Raw genomic sequence first — 16,439 nt, forward strand, 5'->3', positions numbered from 1 at the left:
GCATCTCGTGCTGTTTGGCTGGTTTGATTCCCCTGGCATTTTTTCTGGCGATAGCATTTGAAATGTTTTCTCGTGTGACGTGATTGATCTCTCGCTTTACGTTGCTTTTTCTTTTCTATATCTTTCTTCTAGATGCAATATGGGAGGCTATTTCTTGTTTCTGCATGTGATTCGTTGCAACCGCTTTTGCTGTTGATAATATCTAATCAACTGGATCTGCATAGTACAATTGGACGGTCTCCGAGTAAATCCAAATTCAGCCGTCAGAACCTTCAGCTCAGCTCGTCGACGCGCAAGGCTGGTGTCATCGTACATATGCTCCGATCATAGCGCTCATCCCTGATGCAATGCTGCAGCCGACCCCGCTGGCGGACGAACGCCATGGCTGGGCCTTGAAAGATCAGATGTAAAGTCAATACGAGGATCGGCAGCGAGAACCCGGAAAAGCAGACGTCAGAAACTTGATGCACGCTCACGCTAGTCTCGAAGCAAGGTACTCATCGCTAAGAGATGTGTGTCGAAATGTCAAATGTAAATCATGGAGGTGCACAGGGCCAACACGGGCCAGGCGATTCCGCGGTGCGCGGACGATCGGGCCGAGACTCGAAAAGTTCCGCGACTTTCACTCCGCCCTTCCCGTTTTCACGTCGTCATCCCAGGGTTTCAACATCATGCCTTTCCCCCGCGTTGCGTTACCCTCCCAGCTCGCTGCGGTCGCACGGCGCAATTCTCCGACCCTTCGTCACATTCACTCGTCCTCGTTCAGAGCGGCTGTTGCCCATCCCGTCACCGCTCATGGGCCCCCGCCGAAAGCTCCGGCGCCTGCGGCCGAATTCCAGGAGAAGTCGACCTTGAAAGATGAAAGTGCCTCGGCCCACGCTGAGAGTGCTCCCGCACAACCTGCCAAGTCTTCTGCTGCATTAAAGAAGCGCTTCTGGAAGGATGTTCATGTTCACGGCAAGCCCGGTATGTCATGGGAAGGGACGATGATCCCATTCGAGAGCTCTGGTCCTGGCATTGACCCCATTGCGCTGGAATCATCTCTGTTGTCGCTGTCATTTTATTAATCCTAGACTTTATTCTGTCTGCTACAGGGGAATATCAAGTGCTGCTGGACAAGCGCCCCGTCCGAACCCCGAATAAGGATATCCTCTCCCTCCCCCCGACAAAACCTCATCTCGCGCACGCTGTCGCCCTCGAATGGGATGTCATGACTTCCGCCCAACAGGCTCTGAAGAGCCATCTGATTCCTCTCACCTCGCTCTCCGCACGCGCGGCGGACATCGTTCGCGAAGAGGCCGAGGGTGTCAACACGACCCGCGAGCAGATCCTCACTACCGCCATGCGCTACCTAGAAACTGATACACTACTGTGCTGGGAGCCGGAGCGTGAAGCCCACCCGCTCGAGCGCAAGGAGAACGGAGAAAAGATTGAGAGTCTGCGCGAGATCCAGGTGCGTGTCGCGAAGGATATTATGAGCTTCTTGTCTACCAAGGTGTGGCCGGGACTCGAGATTGTGCCCATCTTGGACACCGAGAGTATTCTGCCGGTGGCTCAACCGCAGGCGACACAAGATAGCATCCGTACTTGGGTGTCGGAGCTGTCCGCCCACGACCTGGCGGGTCTGGAGAGAGCTATTCTGGCCTCAAAAAGTCTTCTCGTGGCGGTGCGCTTGTTGGTGGAGTGGAGCGAGAACTTCCGCCATCTCCAGCGACAGACTGTGAAGAAATTCGGCCTGGAGGAGGCGGCCGAGGCCTCGAGCCTGGAGGTGAAGTGGCAGACGGACATGTGGGGCGAGGTCGAGGACACTCACGACGTTGACAAGGAGGATCTGAAGCGCCAGTTGGGCAGTGTGGTCATCCTGGTGAGCGGCGAGTCTCGCTAGAGCTCTCAGGAACCCCTGTATCATAAGAAACGTACCATTTACACCTGTACAATGCATTAAAAATACCCATCGCGACTGCTGGTCCACCGTAAAATAAGGGAGTCGCAGTATAGAAGCGGTGTTTGCCAAGGCGGAGCGATCAGCGTCCTCGACCCTTTTCCCCAAGGGCTCCTCCCCCAATCTTCTTCTACGCTCTTCTGCTTCGTCCTTCCATGCCCCTGCAGTAGCACGGTTGGCAAAGTATGTCTGATCGACCTGAAGGGTGAGTGACCGGCTTTCTCGACCTTTCCCCCAAAGCCCCTCTGGATCCCAGGAACGAGCCACGGTTCGCGGTCGGACAGCTTGCCCTCGGCGGGACACTCGACGTCCTGAGCAAGAGAGGAACCTCCAAAGCTGCTCGCGAATCGTGACATCTGTCCCTCCAAAAAGCAAGAAACTACCAGTACCTGGGAACCGATTTTTGGGGAGTCCTAGTCGGCCAAGCCGCGAACGGCGATACTATCACATGGGACCGCCCACCACTAACAGGCCGTCTCACAGGCACAAGCGCTCACGCAGCGCCCTGGCGCTTGCCCTCCTGCACCGCGACAAGTCGAAAGGCGAAGACAGAGACAAGAAGGAAGACGGCCCAGACGACACCAGCGACCAAGCCTCCGTCGGTTCGGCCTCGTCGGGGAATGGCTTCTCCCTGAGACACACCCGCAGCACCAGCCGCCACAGTCCTGGGAAACCCTCGCTCGACCCAAGCTCGCCCCCCACGTCGGGTGCCCCTCTCAAGAACATCCCTTCCAACCACAGCAGCCAGGGTGAAAGTGGGTTGGAGAAGGTGCCCTCCGTGGCTCAGATCGAGAGCGGCAGCATGTCCCTCGATCAGTCGGTACGGACCTTCCGCTTGTTTGAGATCCTGCGGAGCGGGGATACCACGGCGATCGCGAGGGCGATTAAGGAATCGCAGGATCCGCAGACGGCCAACAGTCTCTATGGTACCACCATCCTACACCTAGCTCTGCAGTGCGCGGAGCCGCAGGTCGTGGAGTTTGTGTTGTCCTCAGGAGATGACCAGAGTATCAATGCGCAGGACCGAGAGGGTAACACGCCTCTTCATCTGGCGGCTCAGATGGGCCGGGTCTCCCTGGTCCGCGAACTGCTGAGTCGGTCTTCTGTCAACGATGCGATCGTCAACTATAGAGGCCAGACCCCGTTGGATGTAGCACGCACACCCGAGATATTCCAGCAGCTGCAGCTGGCTCGCTCACTCTTCATCGACAACAAGACGCAAGAGATTCAATCTCTGATTGCGAAAAAGGACTATGAGAACCTGGAGAAGCTGTTGGAGGAGCCTCGCGCGGAGGGCATTTTGGATGTCAACAGCCTGGAGTTGGTCACGGACCGCACCACGGCGCAGTCTGGCGGGACTCTGTTGCATGAAGGTGCTCGCAACAAGGATGCCCAGCTCATCCAGATTCTTTTAACCCACGGAGCGGACCCATTCCGTCGTGATAAGAAGGGAAAGCTCCCGCAAGATGTCACCAAAGACGACAAGACGCGGGCTCTCCTCAAGAAGTCCCCGGCGGCAGTGATTGCTCAACGCGGCATCCAGGAGAAGGCCATCCTTGGAAACAGCAATGCCCAGGGCCTAGCTGGTCGTGCCCCTATTGGTGACGCACCTCTAGCTGGCAAAGATGCCCGGGAAATGAGAGGATATCTCAAAAAGTGGACAAATTACACCAGTGGATATAAATTGCGGTGGTTCGTTCTAGAGGACGGCGTTCTGAGCTACTATAAGCACCAAGGTAAATTGCTTCGACCCGTTTTTTGTTTGATTCTCGAGCTAAGTGATCTTTACAGATGACGCTGGCTCTGCTTGCCGCGGTGCTATTAACATGAAGATTGCTCGGCTCAACATGGACGCCCAGGATAAGACTCGGTTTGAAATCCACGGCAAGTCTTCTGTCAAATATCATTTGAAGGCAAATCATGTGGTTGAGGCAAAGCGCTGGTTCTGGTCTTTGAACAATGCCATTCAATGGGCCAAGGATGAAGCCAAGGAGGAAGAGCGGCAACGGAACCAAAATGCCGAGGCTCTTCGCCAGGCCAAGATGGACCAGAGTGAAGGACGCTCGGTTGGAACTCCCTCCGAGTCCGGCCTGAGTCACAGGCCCAGCACTAAGGGCCTGGCTCCTCCGTCATCATCCCTAGAAGTGCCGGGCAACAGCTCCACTCGACTGAGTACACATGCTTCACGCACCACGCTTGAAACGACACCCGAGGATGAGGTTAGCTCGGCTTATGGTTCGCTGGACCAGAGCACCGCCCCGAATGATGTGAACAGAGTGATCAGCCACATCACAACCGCTCCTGATGCAGAAGGAGATGATGAAGAATACTATGACTATGCTTCTAGCCACGAAGCGCCTGCGGAGGACAAGGATGCTCTCAACATCACTGCGCAGTCGGCTAAGCTTCAACTGGATCTCCTTGCCAGTGTGGCTGCTTCACTGCAGGCTGAGCGAACGAAGAATCCTGAAATGTCTATCGGTGATCCTGCCGTCGACCAGGCTCTTGGTGCCTATGAAGGTGCCGTGAGTAGCCTGAAGGGCCTTGTGCAGAACCTCCTCAAGATCTCGCGGGATCGTGACTCCTACTGGCAATATCGGTTGAGCCGGGAGGAGCACTTGCGCCAGATGTGGGAAGAGAGCATGGCACGTGTTGCTCAGGAGCATGAAGAGCTACAATCTAAGATGGGCGAGTCCGAAGAGAAGCGCAAACGGACTAAGCGAGCTTTGAAGGAGGCCTTGGAGAACGCAACAGCAGCTAGCCGCTCGATCAGCGGCCCACCTTCTCGTGCAGTTGCGGATGGTCAAGAATCTTTGAAGCAGAGTCAGCCTGAGATCCGGGCCCCCGAAGTCGTATCGGAGGCAGAGGAACCAACCCAACCCCTCGCCGAGACTGCAATCTCCCGCAAGCCCTCTGTGGCGAGCTGCCTTTACGACTCTGAGTCGGATAGCGATGAATTCTTTGATGCTATTGATGCTGGAGAAATTGAAGTTGAGGATATGACTCACGCTGAGCCTGAAGAGACTGAGAAGCCTCAGGATGAGAGCACCCAGGCTCGAACCGATAAGGCCTCGATGATTTCGCCGTCTTTCAAGGGTTATGAAGATCCTGTCCGTGAGAGACTCAAGATGGATAATGACAACCGCCCCAAGATATCTCTCTGGGTAAGTATCCCTACTGTTCTTGTGACTTTACTCTACGTGCAATTACTAATGCTCGTCTAGGGTATCTTGAAATCCATGATTGGCAAGGACATGACGAAGATGACTCTGCCTGTGTCGTTTAACGAGCCCACTTCTCTACTTCAGCGTGTCGCCGAGGATTTAGAATACACTGACCTTCTTGACATCGCTGCTGATAGGACAGACTCGATGGAACGTTTGGTCTACGTGGCGTCGTATGCTGCTAGTGAATATGCTTCGACCATCGGACGTGTGGCGAAGCCTTTCAACCCGCTTCTTGGTGAGACCTTCGAATACGTTCGGCCTGACAAGGGCTATCGATTCTTCGTCGAACAAGTCAGCCATCATCCTCCGATCGGTGCTGCGTGGGCCGAATCGCCCAAGTGGGATTACTGGGTAAGCATATCTCTTTCACACATTGCCACATGGTTGGAAGTACATTGGCACTAACACCACATGCGCAGGGCGAGTCTTCTCTCAAGTCCAAGTTCTACGGTAAATCCTTCGACATCAACCTTTTGGGCACATGGTTCCTCAAGTTGCGACCGGTTACTGGGGGGAGGAACTGTATACTTGGAAGAAGGTCACCTCCTCTGTCATTGGAATTATCACTGGTAACCCCACCGTCGATAACTATGGTCTGATGGAAATCAAGAACTGGACTACCGGCGAGGTCTGCTATCTTGACTTCAAGCCTCGTGGATGGAAGGCCTCCTCTGCCTACCAGGTCGCCGGTAAGGTTGTTGACAAAGACGGCTCTCCCAAGTGGAGCATTGGTGGCCATTGGAACGACAAGATCTATGCCCGACACACCCCCGGCTTTGAAGCCGCCGTCTCCGGCCAGGATCCTGAGTCGGCCAAAACACTCCTGGTGTGGCAGGCTCATGCTCGTCCCACCGGTGTGCCCTTCAATTTGACTCCATTCGTCATCACTCTCAATTCTCTGCCCGATGGTCTCAAGGCTTGGCTGCCTCCCACTGACACCCGGTTACGTCCGGATCAACGGGCCATGGAGGATGGCGAGTATGGCTTGGCTGCCGATGAGAAGCACCGCGTTGAGGAGAAGCAGCGTGCCAAACGGAGGGAACGAGAGGTCAACGGCGACACTTACTCGCCACAATGGTTCACTCGCGACAGATGTCCCATCACTGGAGAGGAATTCTGGGCTCACAACGGCAAATACTGGGCTAGCAGAGATGTGCAGGATTGGAGTCGCTCTGAGGACATCTTCTAATCCGATTGACCTGTTCCAGGCTACCCACTTTTCTTCTTTTTTGGGGTCCGGATAGGTTCTTCTGCTTATTTTGACGTTATTGTTTCGCTTAGACCTTCGCTATGTATAAGACCCTTGGCAGTGTTCATGCATACACTACGAAACACGAGCTATTGTCAATATCAACTGTTTTACTAGTTCAAATCGAGAAGTACTTTTCTTTCAAATGCACATTCATACAAGCATCTCTCATTGTAAATATTGAGATAAAATAAAGACAACAAGTAGTCATCACGTTAAAGAGTACCACGCTTGTAAGCCTCAGGTAGGCTACCTTATGCGTGGGTCGAGACGGCATGATGGTACTGTAGGGTATCGTGGATATTCTCTATGTATCGGAACATATTTAAAATGTCCATTACTGCTCACTTATAAGATAGAAAGAAAAGGAGATTCCAAATATCTCCCTCGGGTCTCACTGCTCGATGCGCTATGCCTACAGTTATAGTGACCGACAAAGAAATCAGTGATGAAGACTCGTCCGTAGTTCTGTGCGGTAGACTGCAATAAACAATCTACGTCGAATCGAACCACCCCATTCCGCTTCTCCACACTAGTCACGTGCAGCCGACCTTCCTGGAAAAACGTCGCGAATCAACCACTCCCTCAATCCACCCCATCACCACCAATACGCAATGGCAGTAGGCTACACCTGCGCTCAGTGCCTTACGGTACTCCGCCAGGGTGCACGGGTATCCGGATCCCCGGCACGCCTGCAAAGTCTCGCCCCCATCCGCCGGAGATGCGCCGTCTCCCCATCCTGGACTCGCAGCTTTGGCTCCGAGCGCAACAACCGGTCTCTCGGCGGAAATGGACCTGCGTCTGAGCAATCCAAGGCAAAGACCGTCAGTGGTGGCTGCTCCACATCGTGCTCGCACTCGACTCCGTCTTTCGCGCAGAAAGCTTCCGCATCGACCTCTACCGGTCCCTCCGTCGATACGCGACCAATCCTGAAACCTGATAACCTGTTCCACTCCTTTTCGAACTCGCCCTCATATGCTATCCGTCAGCGTGCGAACTTTATCAAGCAGAACGCCTTCTGCCCTCATCCGAGTCACCAGCAAACCCGAGCCCCAGTCTCTCCTCATGATCCTGAAACCCGCAAAACTGCCGACGCCAGCAAGGCCAGTCTCCCGCCTGCCCATTCGCATTTCGAGTGCCCGGACTGCGGTATTCCGATCTACTGCTCGGAGGAACACTGGATGGATGATTTCGAGGCTCATCTTGAGATCTGTGAGACTCTGCGCCAGATCAATGAGGATGATCATGATCTGCAGTCTGGCCGCTTTTTCCCAGAGTTCAATTATCCCGGTGTCCAGGACGATAACTTTGTGGTCAACATGACCAATTGGGATACCTTGATGTATACTCGCGAATTCGACGCCATCAACGACGATCGCTCCATGCGTCAGGTTACCCGTATGCTTACCTACCCGCAAACCATCGCAAGTGTTTTGCATGAGTTGAGCCCCTACAGCGTTCGGGGCAAGAATCGGTTGACAGCTGAGGGTTTGAAGAGTTTGGCTGGTATGTAACTTCACGTCCTTCGGGACTGATCCATTTTGGTCTCACCGCTGAGTCTGAATTTGCTAACATCTCCGTTTTTCAGCCCTGAGATACTCCCTTCACCCACCGCGAACAGGTGAGGATATCGACCTGAAGGGTCTCCGTTTGAAGGCTCCCCCTGTTCGAATCTTCATTCTCGGTGCCCGCGCTGAATCCTCGCTCCCTCGCGACGTCTGGCTGCAACTGCAGTACATGTTCCCTCGTTCCCTGCTACACCTGGTCTTTATCGGACCGGAGAGCATGTCGAACCGCGACGCTGAGTTCCCTTTGCCCGAGCGTACCCCCGGCAATCCATTTGGCGGTATCGTGGAAGACCGTCTCGGTGGTCAAATGAAGATTACCACTTATGTCGACTATTTCCACACCATGTACAAGGCTCAGTATTTCCAGCCCTTCGACCCTTATCTTGACATGTTCATGCTATTCCACCCTGGCCTCGGCCACCCGGCCAGTTCGCACGAGTGGGAGGAGACGCTTCCCCAGCTGCTGGAGACTAAGGTGCCTATCCTTTGCACTGGCTATACGCAGTGGGATATGGAGCGGGATATTAAGTGGGTGCATGAGAAGTGTGCGGGCGAATTTGATCTGCTTCTTGAGCCTGGTGAGAATATCTTCCGCAGCTTGAGGTGGGATCTGAATGATATGGATCCGCATGATATCTCCTGTGGTAACTGGGGATTGTGGGGTTTCCGTGGAAAGAGGTATGCTCTTTATCTTCCCTATTGCCATGATACATTAGCTGACTGACTCCGTACAGGTATGAGGCGACTATGAAAGACTAAGCTACAAGACGCGCTGGTCGGTGATAGTGAGAAAGTATAAGCCTTTTTTTTGTGTATGATATTTTAGGGTCCGGCTTATGTTGGGATCGCCTGTAGGAAGTACTAGTAGATAGTTTTTTTGATCTTTCTTGCCAGAGCTCTCCCCTCGATGTTGTCTTCAGCATCCAATGAACTTTCGAGATGTGGTTCTCCACACCGTTACAGGATTTGTGCCCTCGTATAGCCTTGTACAGCTTCGTATAACGCACTGGGAAGGTGATCTTCAGATCAGTGGAGAATCTGCTCGACGCGCTATAGCTTAAAGTACCCAATTTGAGTCCGCCAGTGTTTCGATATCCCTCCTTTTCACCAGCTGTATATCATTATTACTTGGTATTGCACTACTGATACATACAAGAGACAGAGAGGAGAAGAGGAGTTATCCAAGACCAACAATGCTGCACGCATCTCCATCAGGAAAAAGAGGTTCGAGTTGAATTCCATCAATTGATATAAAAGGTTTAAAAACAAAAGAGTTCTTGGATGACATGAAAAAGGGTTTGGAGAATAGAAGAAAAGGGTATTGGCATCAAGAGAATCGGAGAACACATCAACAAATCCGTGATCATCGAAAAAAAAAAGGTGTATCGAAGAATATGTATGGGAGAAAGAGAATCATGGGGACCACTGGAAGAAGAGAAATTGCCAGAATAAAATGGGTCACCCAAAAAAGAAGAAAAACATGGAAGAAATGAAAGTTCGGTTGTCGTCTTCGTAGACGGTCGGCTTTCGACAGCACCCCGACTAACAAGGATCCTCAAGACCCAGTCGCAATGCGCATTGGCGAATCTGCGCTCCTATTCGGTCATATATATTGGGCGTGGTTGTGGTTTAAACCACCAGGAGACCGGCAACAGCCAGAGCACCAGCGGCCATGGCGCCAGGAAGCTGGAGCGACGCGGCGCCGCTGGACGGGTTCGAGCTCGCGGCGGGAGCAGCACCGGTAGTCTGAGTGTTGGGCTTGACGGCGGCCACGGTGGTGGCCTTGACCAGAGGAGTGGATGAGATGGGAGTGCGGGTGAACGAGGCGCTCGACGACAGAGGAGTGCTGGTGCGCATGGGGGTCGAGCTCGGAGTCGAAGTCGGCGTCGGGGTGGTTGTCGGGGGCGTGTAGCCCGACGGCACCAGAGTCAGAGTCTGGGTCACGGCAGCGGGTGAGGCAGCCTCAGCGGCAAATGCGACGGGGGCCAGGGCCGACGCGAGCAGGATGAGAGTCTTGGTGAAGTACATTGTTGTGGTGCTGTGATTGTTGGTTGTGTGGATGTGGATATCCGGTTTGTTTATGATAGATTGGAAGACTGTGAGATTGAAAGAGTGAATGGAGCTGGTTTAAATGAATGCGACAGCCCGTGTCCGGGAAGATGAAACGAATGGCACTGCTTCGAAAAGACAGGAGGAGTTGGTGGGGGAAACAGAGGGTCGCAGGGGAGCGAGGGAAATGAGTATTCATTTAGGGGCTGCCCGAACAGGACTAGCGCCAACGTAACCGCGCGACGGCCGGAATGCAGCTCGTGCTCCAACACGATAGGCCAGTCTATACTACAAATGGTGTATACCTACTAGGAGTACATCATATAGGATGGGAATTTATACAGGTGGTATTAATAGCTCAAAGTATCTATCGTATCACTACTGCAGTACAATAGTCGTAATGGCCGTCATGGGGTATCAAGAAGAGATCCAGTCGTCTCGGGTCATCAAATCTTGAAGTAGCCGAGACCACCATCAAGAAAGAAAAGATCAGAATTGCAAGGCAAAAGCAGGAAAGCGAGCACGGAAAACAGCAAACAAAAGCCATCAGGCTCCGGCAGTTTTTTAGAACATCCACACGGTGGCGCCGACTACGGCAAAGACCACCCAGTATCCACTCGCGTGCATCAGGGTCACCACCGAAAGGGAGGCGCCAGATTCGGACCCGTCATCGGCGGTCGTGCCGTTGGCCAGCGTCCCGTTGATATACAGCTTCTCGGTGCCGTTCACGTTGACAACGCGAGCGTTGGAGGTGTTTCGAGGCTCCGTGTCATTGAAGAGCGATTCATAGTAAGTGCTGTTGTTGTTGTCGTCGCATCCGCACTCCTGGTACTCCTGGCACAGACAGACCACCGGTAACGACTCGTTGTGGTTGTTGGTGTGGTTGACATAGTGATAAGGGTGGGTATACGGATACGCGTAGGCACCGTACAGCCACAAGCCCGGGAAAAACGCTAGCGCGGCAACGGGCAAGAGGAATGGAGTGATGCCCAGGGGCGAGCTCCGTCCTGCCGTATAGGGAGTGCGCGCACCACCGGCGTAGTACCTGTCGAGGCCCGGGGGCCGATAAATTAGCTCCTTTGTTCTTGTGTTCGACTTGGTGGTGGATGTGAATGAGAAGCTGGACCCGGGGCTTTGCGCCGCCAACGGCCAGGATGAGTTGGGAGAGTACCCAGAATAACAAGAAGGAGAGTTGCCATAGGAAGACCGAGAAGATCCCGAAGATCCCCAGGTCCCATGATATCCAGAGTTTCAGAATACCCCGGGGACCACGAGGATCCACGATTTCCCGCGGAAGATGCGCCAGGACCGGAATTAGGAGAACCATACCTGCCGCCGCCATACGATGGGGACACGCCGCTGCCGCCGCTGGAAGAGCCACCTCGGTTGGAGGATGAGCTGGAACTGCCACTGCTTCCGCCGCGACTGGAGCCAGAGCTGCTGGACGATGACCGGCCGCCGCCGCTACCTCCACTGCTCCCTCCGCCGCGACCTCCGCCGCCGCCGCCGCGTCGCTTTTCGAGGTCGACATATTCATGGTCAGCGGGGAGTGCCTCGCGCACAACGAGGTCGGATCGAGGGATGGACAGTGATGTCACTCCAGAGGAGCAGGCCAGGAGAGCGGTGGCTACCGTCGCTGCCCACGAGAGCTTCATGGTGTATTTCAACAACAAGTCAATGTTCAATGATAGACAAAACGCGAATTCGATCCAAAGAGCCCGTGATCAAAAGAACAATGCAAAGACTGGCTAGGTGCAGATGGGAGAAACAGCAAGTTTTAAATTTCGGGCGGAAGTAAAAAGGTACACAGCCCCGAGCCCGAAAACGGCAAGAGAGGCCCTGGCGATCGCTGAGCGAATACGACGGCGACCCGTGGGTCCAACAGCGAGGGTGGCTAGGCCTAGTCGAGTTATTGGTGATTATCATCATATACCAGGAGCACATATAGTGATTGTAATAGTCGCCCGTCGTATTCTCGAGTTAGTGGCCACCAGGATGATTTCATGCGCGGATCTTGTCTTGAAACAACTTGGCCGGTGTGCGGTGGCAAGCGCTTGGCTCCGAATAATGAAGGAATTGTGTCATCGCTAGTATGGTACATAGTACCACAAGTACTGCACAGTCGTCGCTTAGCCACTGGGTCGCGTTGGCTATGTCCGCGCCAACCTGCAGGGCGCCTCGCACAGCCTCATAGTGAGCTTATTCTCGGGTATTCCTTTACGAGGGCCCTGTATAAACCCTCTGGGGCGCAACGAAGTGGGCTGTGGGATAGCTGTACAGCCCAGGAGTTACCTTCTCACCGGTAGAAACGAAATCTGAAGTGGACCACTGAGAAGTTCGGGGGTGTGTGATTGTATCATCATCACTCTCCGGATTCTATAGTCCGTCCATTATATTATTACCAACACAAACAGTGGGCGCCGAATAAACGAATGTCGCCCTAATTCAGCCTCAACTACAGAATTCATTCTATTACTTAGGTTTGATTCGTATTTAATATTCAGCATTCGAAAAGACACCAAGGAAAAAAAAAATCAAAATCAAAATCAAAGAAAGGAGGAAAAAGAAAAGTGAAAAAGCCCAATTAGGCCAACTAGTCGTCACTAGCGGTGCGCGCACATGGGGAGCTCGGCTTCTCTGCGGCGCATCTCTTCACCCACCTTTCATCCACTTCTGCTTCACCACAGCGCCATGGTGCGCCCGAGGGGTCTGTCTGCCTCGTCCGAGGTTTCCTCTGTGCCCGACCAAGACCAGGTATGTCTGCCCTGCCCAGCCTAGTCTGCCCCTCCCGCTCAGGCGCGGATCGCTGATCATTCAGGAACTGGGAAGCATGTACGATTACCTCGCCAAGGTCATCCTGTTGGGCCCCAGTGGCGCAGGCAAGTAAGTCGCACAGCTCGTGCCATTCGACGCGAATTCTCCGAAGCTAATCGGCGTGGAACAGATCCTGTGTGCTACATCGGTTCGTCAAAAATGAATGTACGCATGCCGTCCCTCAAGGTCCTCCCCATGAGGATCCCTCGCTAACCCCCTCGTCACGCCGGTTCACAGGGCGCATCCTCTCCTCACAAACCATCGGCGTCGAATTCGCTTCTCGGATTGTCAAGCTCGGCTCCGGCTCTCGACGACGACGCATAAAGCTGCAGCTGTGGGATACAGCGGGCACAGAACGGTTCCGCTCTGTCTCCAGGTCTTATTATCGCGGCGCCGCCGGTGCCATCCTCGTCTACGATGTCTCCTCCTACGCTTCCTTCGCTGCCCTCCCAACGTTCCTCATGGATGCTCGGGCCCTCGCCTCCCCGAACTTGACCGTCTTGCTGGCTGGGAACAAGGCTGATCTCGCCGATGCCACGGCCACCTCAGACCCCGATGATATGGCTCGTCCGCCCCCGACCCCGTCCAGTACGTCGAGTAAACAGTCGTCAATACCATATGACGTCGGGGGCTCCATTCGATCAACCAGTCAACTGCATACTGGGACGAGGCTGACGGCGACATTTGCGGAGGGGGAGAGGTGAGCCCAGAAGATACGTCGCGCTGGGCTGCGCAGTCAAACATTCCCGTCGCAGTCGAGGTCTCAGCTTTGACCGGTGAGGGCGTTGACGAGATCTTCCAGCGGCTGGCGCGTATAATATTGACCAAGATCGAGCTGGGAGAGATTGATCCTGATGACCCCCAGAGTGGAATTCAATATGGGGATGGCGGTATGTATGGGCATGGGACAAGTGATGCATCCAGCATTCGCAGTCGCGCCACGTTGGATGATAACTCTTTGCCGCTCCATCGGACTTCACGCCGGCGAGGGAGGGGTCCCTCGCAGAGCCAGGGTTGGAGAGGTGGCATGAGGGAATGGGAGGATGTATTCCGTCTGGGTTCCTCGTCCCGGAGAAATCAAGGTTGTTGCTAGACAACTTCCCTTTTCTCCGTTATTTTGGCTACAGATTCCCCATGCGCCAATTTTTCTTTTCTTTTCTTTTTTCTCTTCTGGCTGCGTGCATTACTGTTTTGGCTTTTCTATGGCTTCGGCTTGTCTTTCGTTGAATCTCCCTGCACGATACCCCTTCTGACCTTCATTCATCAATTGTTTTGCAGATGCTCTCCATATCGCCCAGCGGATGGGCTTTATTTTTTTTATTTTTATTTTTATTTTTTCTGAACTAGGGAGTCGAGTTGCATGACTCTCATATTAAAACTTTATATTTCTCTCGCTCTATATCAATCGAAGGACACGGCTCCCAGACCAGCTTTTCCGGGCTCCGCTATGTTTTTCTCGCTCAAAAACTCGTGGAAACACCGGCCAAATATATCATCATTTTCGACATTAAAGGGGGAAAAGAGGACGGACAACACGCTCTGCTTTTGCTTTACTCGGCAACACCCGCAATGAGGGTCTTGATGCCCTTGCCAGCCTTGACGTCCTTGAAAGCCTGCTCGGCATCCTCGAACTTGACAGTGCCCGTGATCAACTTCTTGACGTCGACCTTACCGGACGCAACCAGACCGACTGCGAGCTTGTAGTCACCGCTGCCGTAGCGGAAGCTACCCTTCAGAGTCAACTCCTTGGAGCAGGCGGCCATGATAGGGAATTGTATCTCGCTACGGCCCATGCCGCCCTGAACGTAAGTGCCACCGTTGCGGAGGACGTGGATACCAGTGTGGACGGAGGGCTCAGCGCCAGAGGCATCAATGGCGACATCAGCACCAGTGCCCAGGTTGTTCTCTTGCTTCAGACGCTCAGCGTTCTCTACCGCGGGCGACTTGCTGGGCATGAAAGTGGCAGTGGTAGCATACTGCTTAGCAAAGTCCAGACGCGGCTGCTGGATATCGACAGCGATGACCTGCGAAGCTCCGAATGCTGTGGCGACAGCGCAGCAAAGAAGGCCAACGGGTCCAGCACCGAAGACGACGACGGTCTGTCCGGGGCTGACTGAAGCCTGTCGCACAATGTGAACAGCCACACTGAGCGGCTCCATCAAAGCACCCTCTTGCAGCGAGAGGTTCGTGGGCAGCTTGTAGCAAAAATCCTCCGGAAGCACATAGTACTTGGCCAAGGTGCCATCATATGGCGGGGTCGCAGCGAATGCCATGTTCTCGCATAGGTTGTACTTGCCGCTCTTGCAGGGCTCGCATCGTCGGCATGCGATACCAGGCTCCATGGCGACGTGGTCACCTACCTTGAGGGAAGTGACGGCGGATCCGACCTTACTGATGACGCCGGCAGACTCGTGGCCCAGAACCATGGGGTCCTTAACGACGAAGTTGCCGATGGCGCCATGCTCCCAGTAGTGAACCTGTCGACGTTGTCCTAGCGGTCAGCTCAACTCTCCCCGTTTCTCGATTCGGCGCGACAGGCCGCGGATCGGGTGCACATACATCACTGCCACAGATACCGGTGTAGCGGACGTTGATGATGACGTCGTGGGGGTTCTTCAGCTCGGGCAGCGGGCGGTCCTCATAGGAGACCTGGTGAATGCCCTGTAGGACAAAGGACAAGTTCTGTAGAACATCAGCTAGCTGTTTTGTCTTGAGAGTCCGGGGAAGAGGTGGGGAGCGGGGCATCGCGAGTCGCCCTAGGCCTGCTCTCTCACTCTTTCGCGCTTGCTCGAAGACCATACCTGGGCAGTGGCAGTCGAAGCCATTATGGATGTTTGTGATAGAGAATGAGGAAAAGACGCTGAGTGTGACCGCGGGGCGATATATAAACCGGCAAAATGTGTGAATTGAGCCGAGCTGACCTCCCCGCCGTCGGGCGACTTGCCCCCAGTGAGCCCAATTGGGATTTTAACCGCGGGGGCTCTTTACCCGATCGTCCTTTTTTGCCTGCACGTCACCGCGCCACTCACAATCGGCCGAGTGGGTTCAGGTGGGTAAATAAGACGGTGTGTCCAGGCCAGGAGCACGGTGTCAGTGGTGCCGAGGAGATTGAAAGTGGATTCTTGAAGAACGACGCTGGCTGGGATTGCCAGATGAATATACCAGGCGAGACCAGACATGAGATCATAGTTCGCGCCAGCCGAACTGCAGATTCGGCCCAAATAGACCGCGATCAATCATATCAACGGTTCCAATTGGAAATTTCGGACCCTATTCTAAAGAGACAAAAGAAGATTGACCGAAAACAAACAAGAGAGGTGGTAAGAAGACGGAACTGGCGCTATATACAATTCCTCTTAATTGATCCATCTTATATCCAAGAAGAGACAAAAACCGCGTGGCTGCACCAACACTCCAAATCGATTGCGCAATAGACCACCGTGATCAAATGAGCCTATTCTGCAGAGCTACTAACATGCTATCAGTGTAGTCAGGGACAAGCTATCTACGTACAATTGTTCAACCACGCTCATATCGCGCGTCAAGCACGCAAAGCCCGTGCTCCGCCAAGCCCCGGCGAGCTTCCCGCA

At 53.9% G+C, this 16,439-nt stretch overlaps 6 protein-coding genes across 6 annotated transcripts; 3 read left to right on the top strand and 3 right to left on the bottom strand.

Annotated features, from left to right (window-relative positions):
• Window positions 1–671: 671 nt before the first annotated feature.
• N7532_002426 (ATP12 ATPase F1F0-assembly protein) lies at window positions 672–6,358 on the top strand (the record flags this gene model as incomplete). Its single annotated transcript, XM_056614920.1, is given in 7 exon segments — window positions 672–966; window positions 1,095–1,864; window positions 2,433–3,678; window positions 3,734–5,106; window positions 5,167–5,520; window positions 5,589–5,672; window positions 5,687–6,358. The coding sequence occupies 7 exon segments, from the start codon at window positions 672–674 to the stop codon at window positions 6,356–6,358; spliced, it is 4,794 nt and encodes a 1,597-aa protein (XP_056477892.1).
• Window positions 6,359–7,032: 674 nt separating this feature from the next.
• N7532_002427 (putative mRNA processing protein (Mss51)) lies at window positions 7,033–8,745 on the top strand (the record flags this gene model as incomplete). Its single annotated transcript, XM_056614921.1, has 3 exons — window positions 7,033–7,924; window positions 8,007–8,664; window positions 8,721–8,745. 3 exons carry the CDS (start codon window positions 7,033–7,035, stop codon window positions 8,743–8,745), a joined length of 1,575 nt encoding a protein of 524 aa, XP_056477893.1.
• An 870-nt stretch (window positions 8,746–9,615) lies between these two features.
• Window positions 9,616–10,014, bottom strand: N7532_002428 (putative extracellular serine-rich protein; the record flags this gene model as incomplete). Its single annotated transcript, XM_056614922.1, has 1 exon — window positions 9,616–10,014. One exon carries the CDS (start codon window positions 10,012–10,014, stop codon window positions 9,616–9,618), a length of 399 nt encoding a protein of 132 aa, XP_056477894.1.
• Window positions 10,015–10,599: 585 nt separating this feature from the next.
• On the bottom strand, window positions 10,600–11,690 carry N7532_002429 (uncharacterized protein; the record flags this gene model as incomplete). The annotated part of the gene is made up of 2 exons (XM_056614923.1): window positions 10,600–11,080; window positions 11,365–11,690. The coding sequence occupies 2 exons, from the start codon at window positions 11,688–11,690 to the stop codon at window positions 10,600–10,602; spliced, it is 807 nt and encodes a 268-aa protein (XP_056477895.1).
• Window positions 11,691–12,726: 1,036 nt separating this feature from the next.
• Window positions 12,727–13,942, top strand: N7532_002430 (putative Ras family GTPase (Rab4b); the record flags this gene model as incomplete). Its single annotated transcript, XM_056614924.1, has 4 exons — window positions 12,727–12,789; window positions 12,854–12,918; window positions 12,980–13,437; window positions 13,542–13,942. 4 exons carry the CDS (start codon window positions 12,727–12,729, stop codon window positions 13,940–13,942), a joined length of 987 nt encoding a protein of 328 aa, XP_056477896.1.
• Window positions 13,943–14,399: 457 nt separating this feature from the next.
• On the bottom strand, window positions 14,400–15,674 carry N7532_002431 (NAD(P)-dependent alcohol dehydrogenase; the record flags this gene model as incomplete). The annotated part of the gene is made up of 3 exons (XM_056614925.1): window positions 14,400–15,326; window positions 15,409–15,531; window positions 15,651–15,674. The coding sequence occupies 3 exons, from the start codon at window positions 15,672–15,674 to the stop codon at window positions 14,400–14,402; spliced, it is 1,074 nt and encodes a 357-aa protein (XP_056477897.1).
• Window positions 15,675–16,439: the final 765 nt, after the last annotated feature.

The sequence above is a fragment of the Penicillium argentinense genome, assembly GCF_028826775.1.
Source record: "Penicillium argentinense strain IBT 30761 chromosome Unknown utg000003l_segment0_segment0, whole genome shotgun sequence".
NCBI classification, from domain to species: Eukaryota; Fungi; Ascomycota; class Eurotiomycetes; order Eurotiales; family Aspergillaceae; genus Penicillium; species Penicillium argentinense.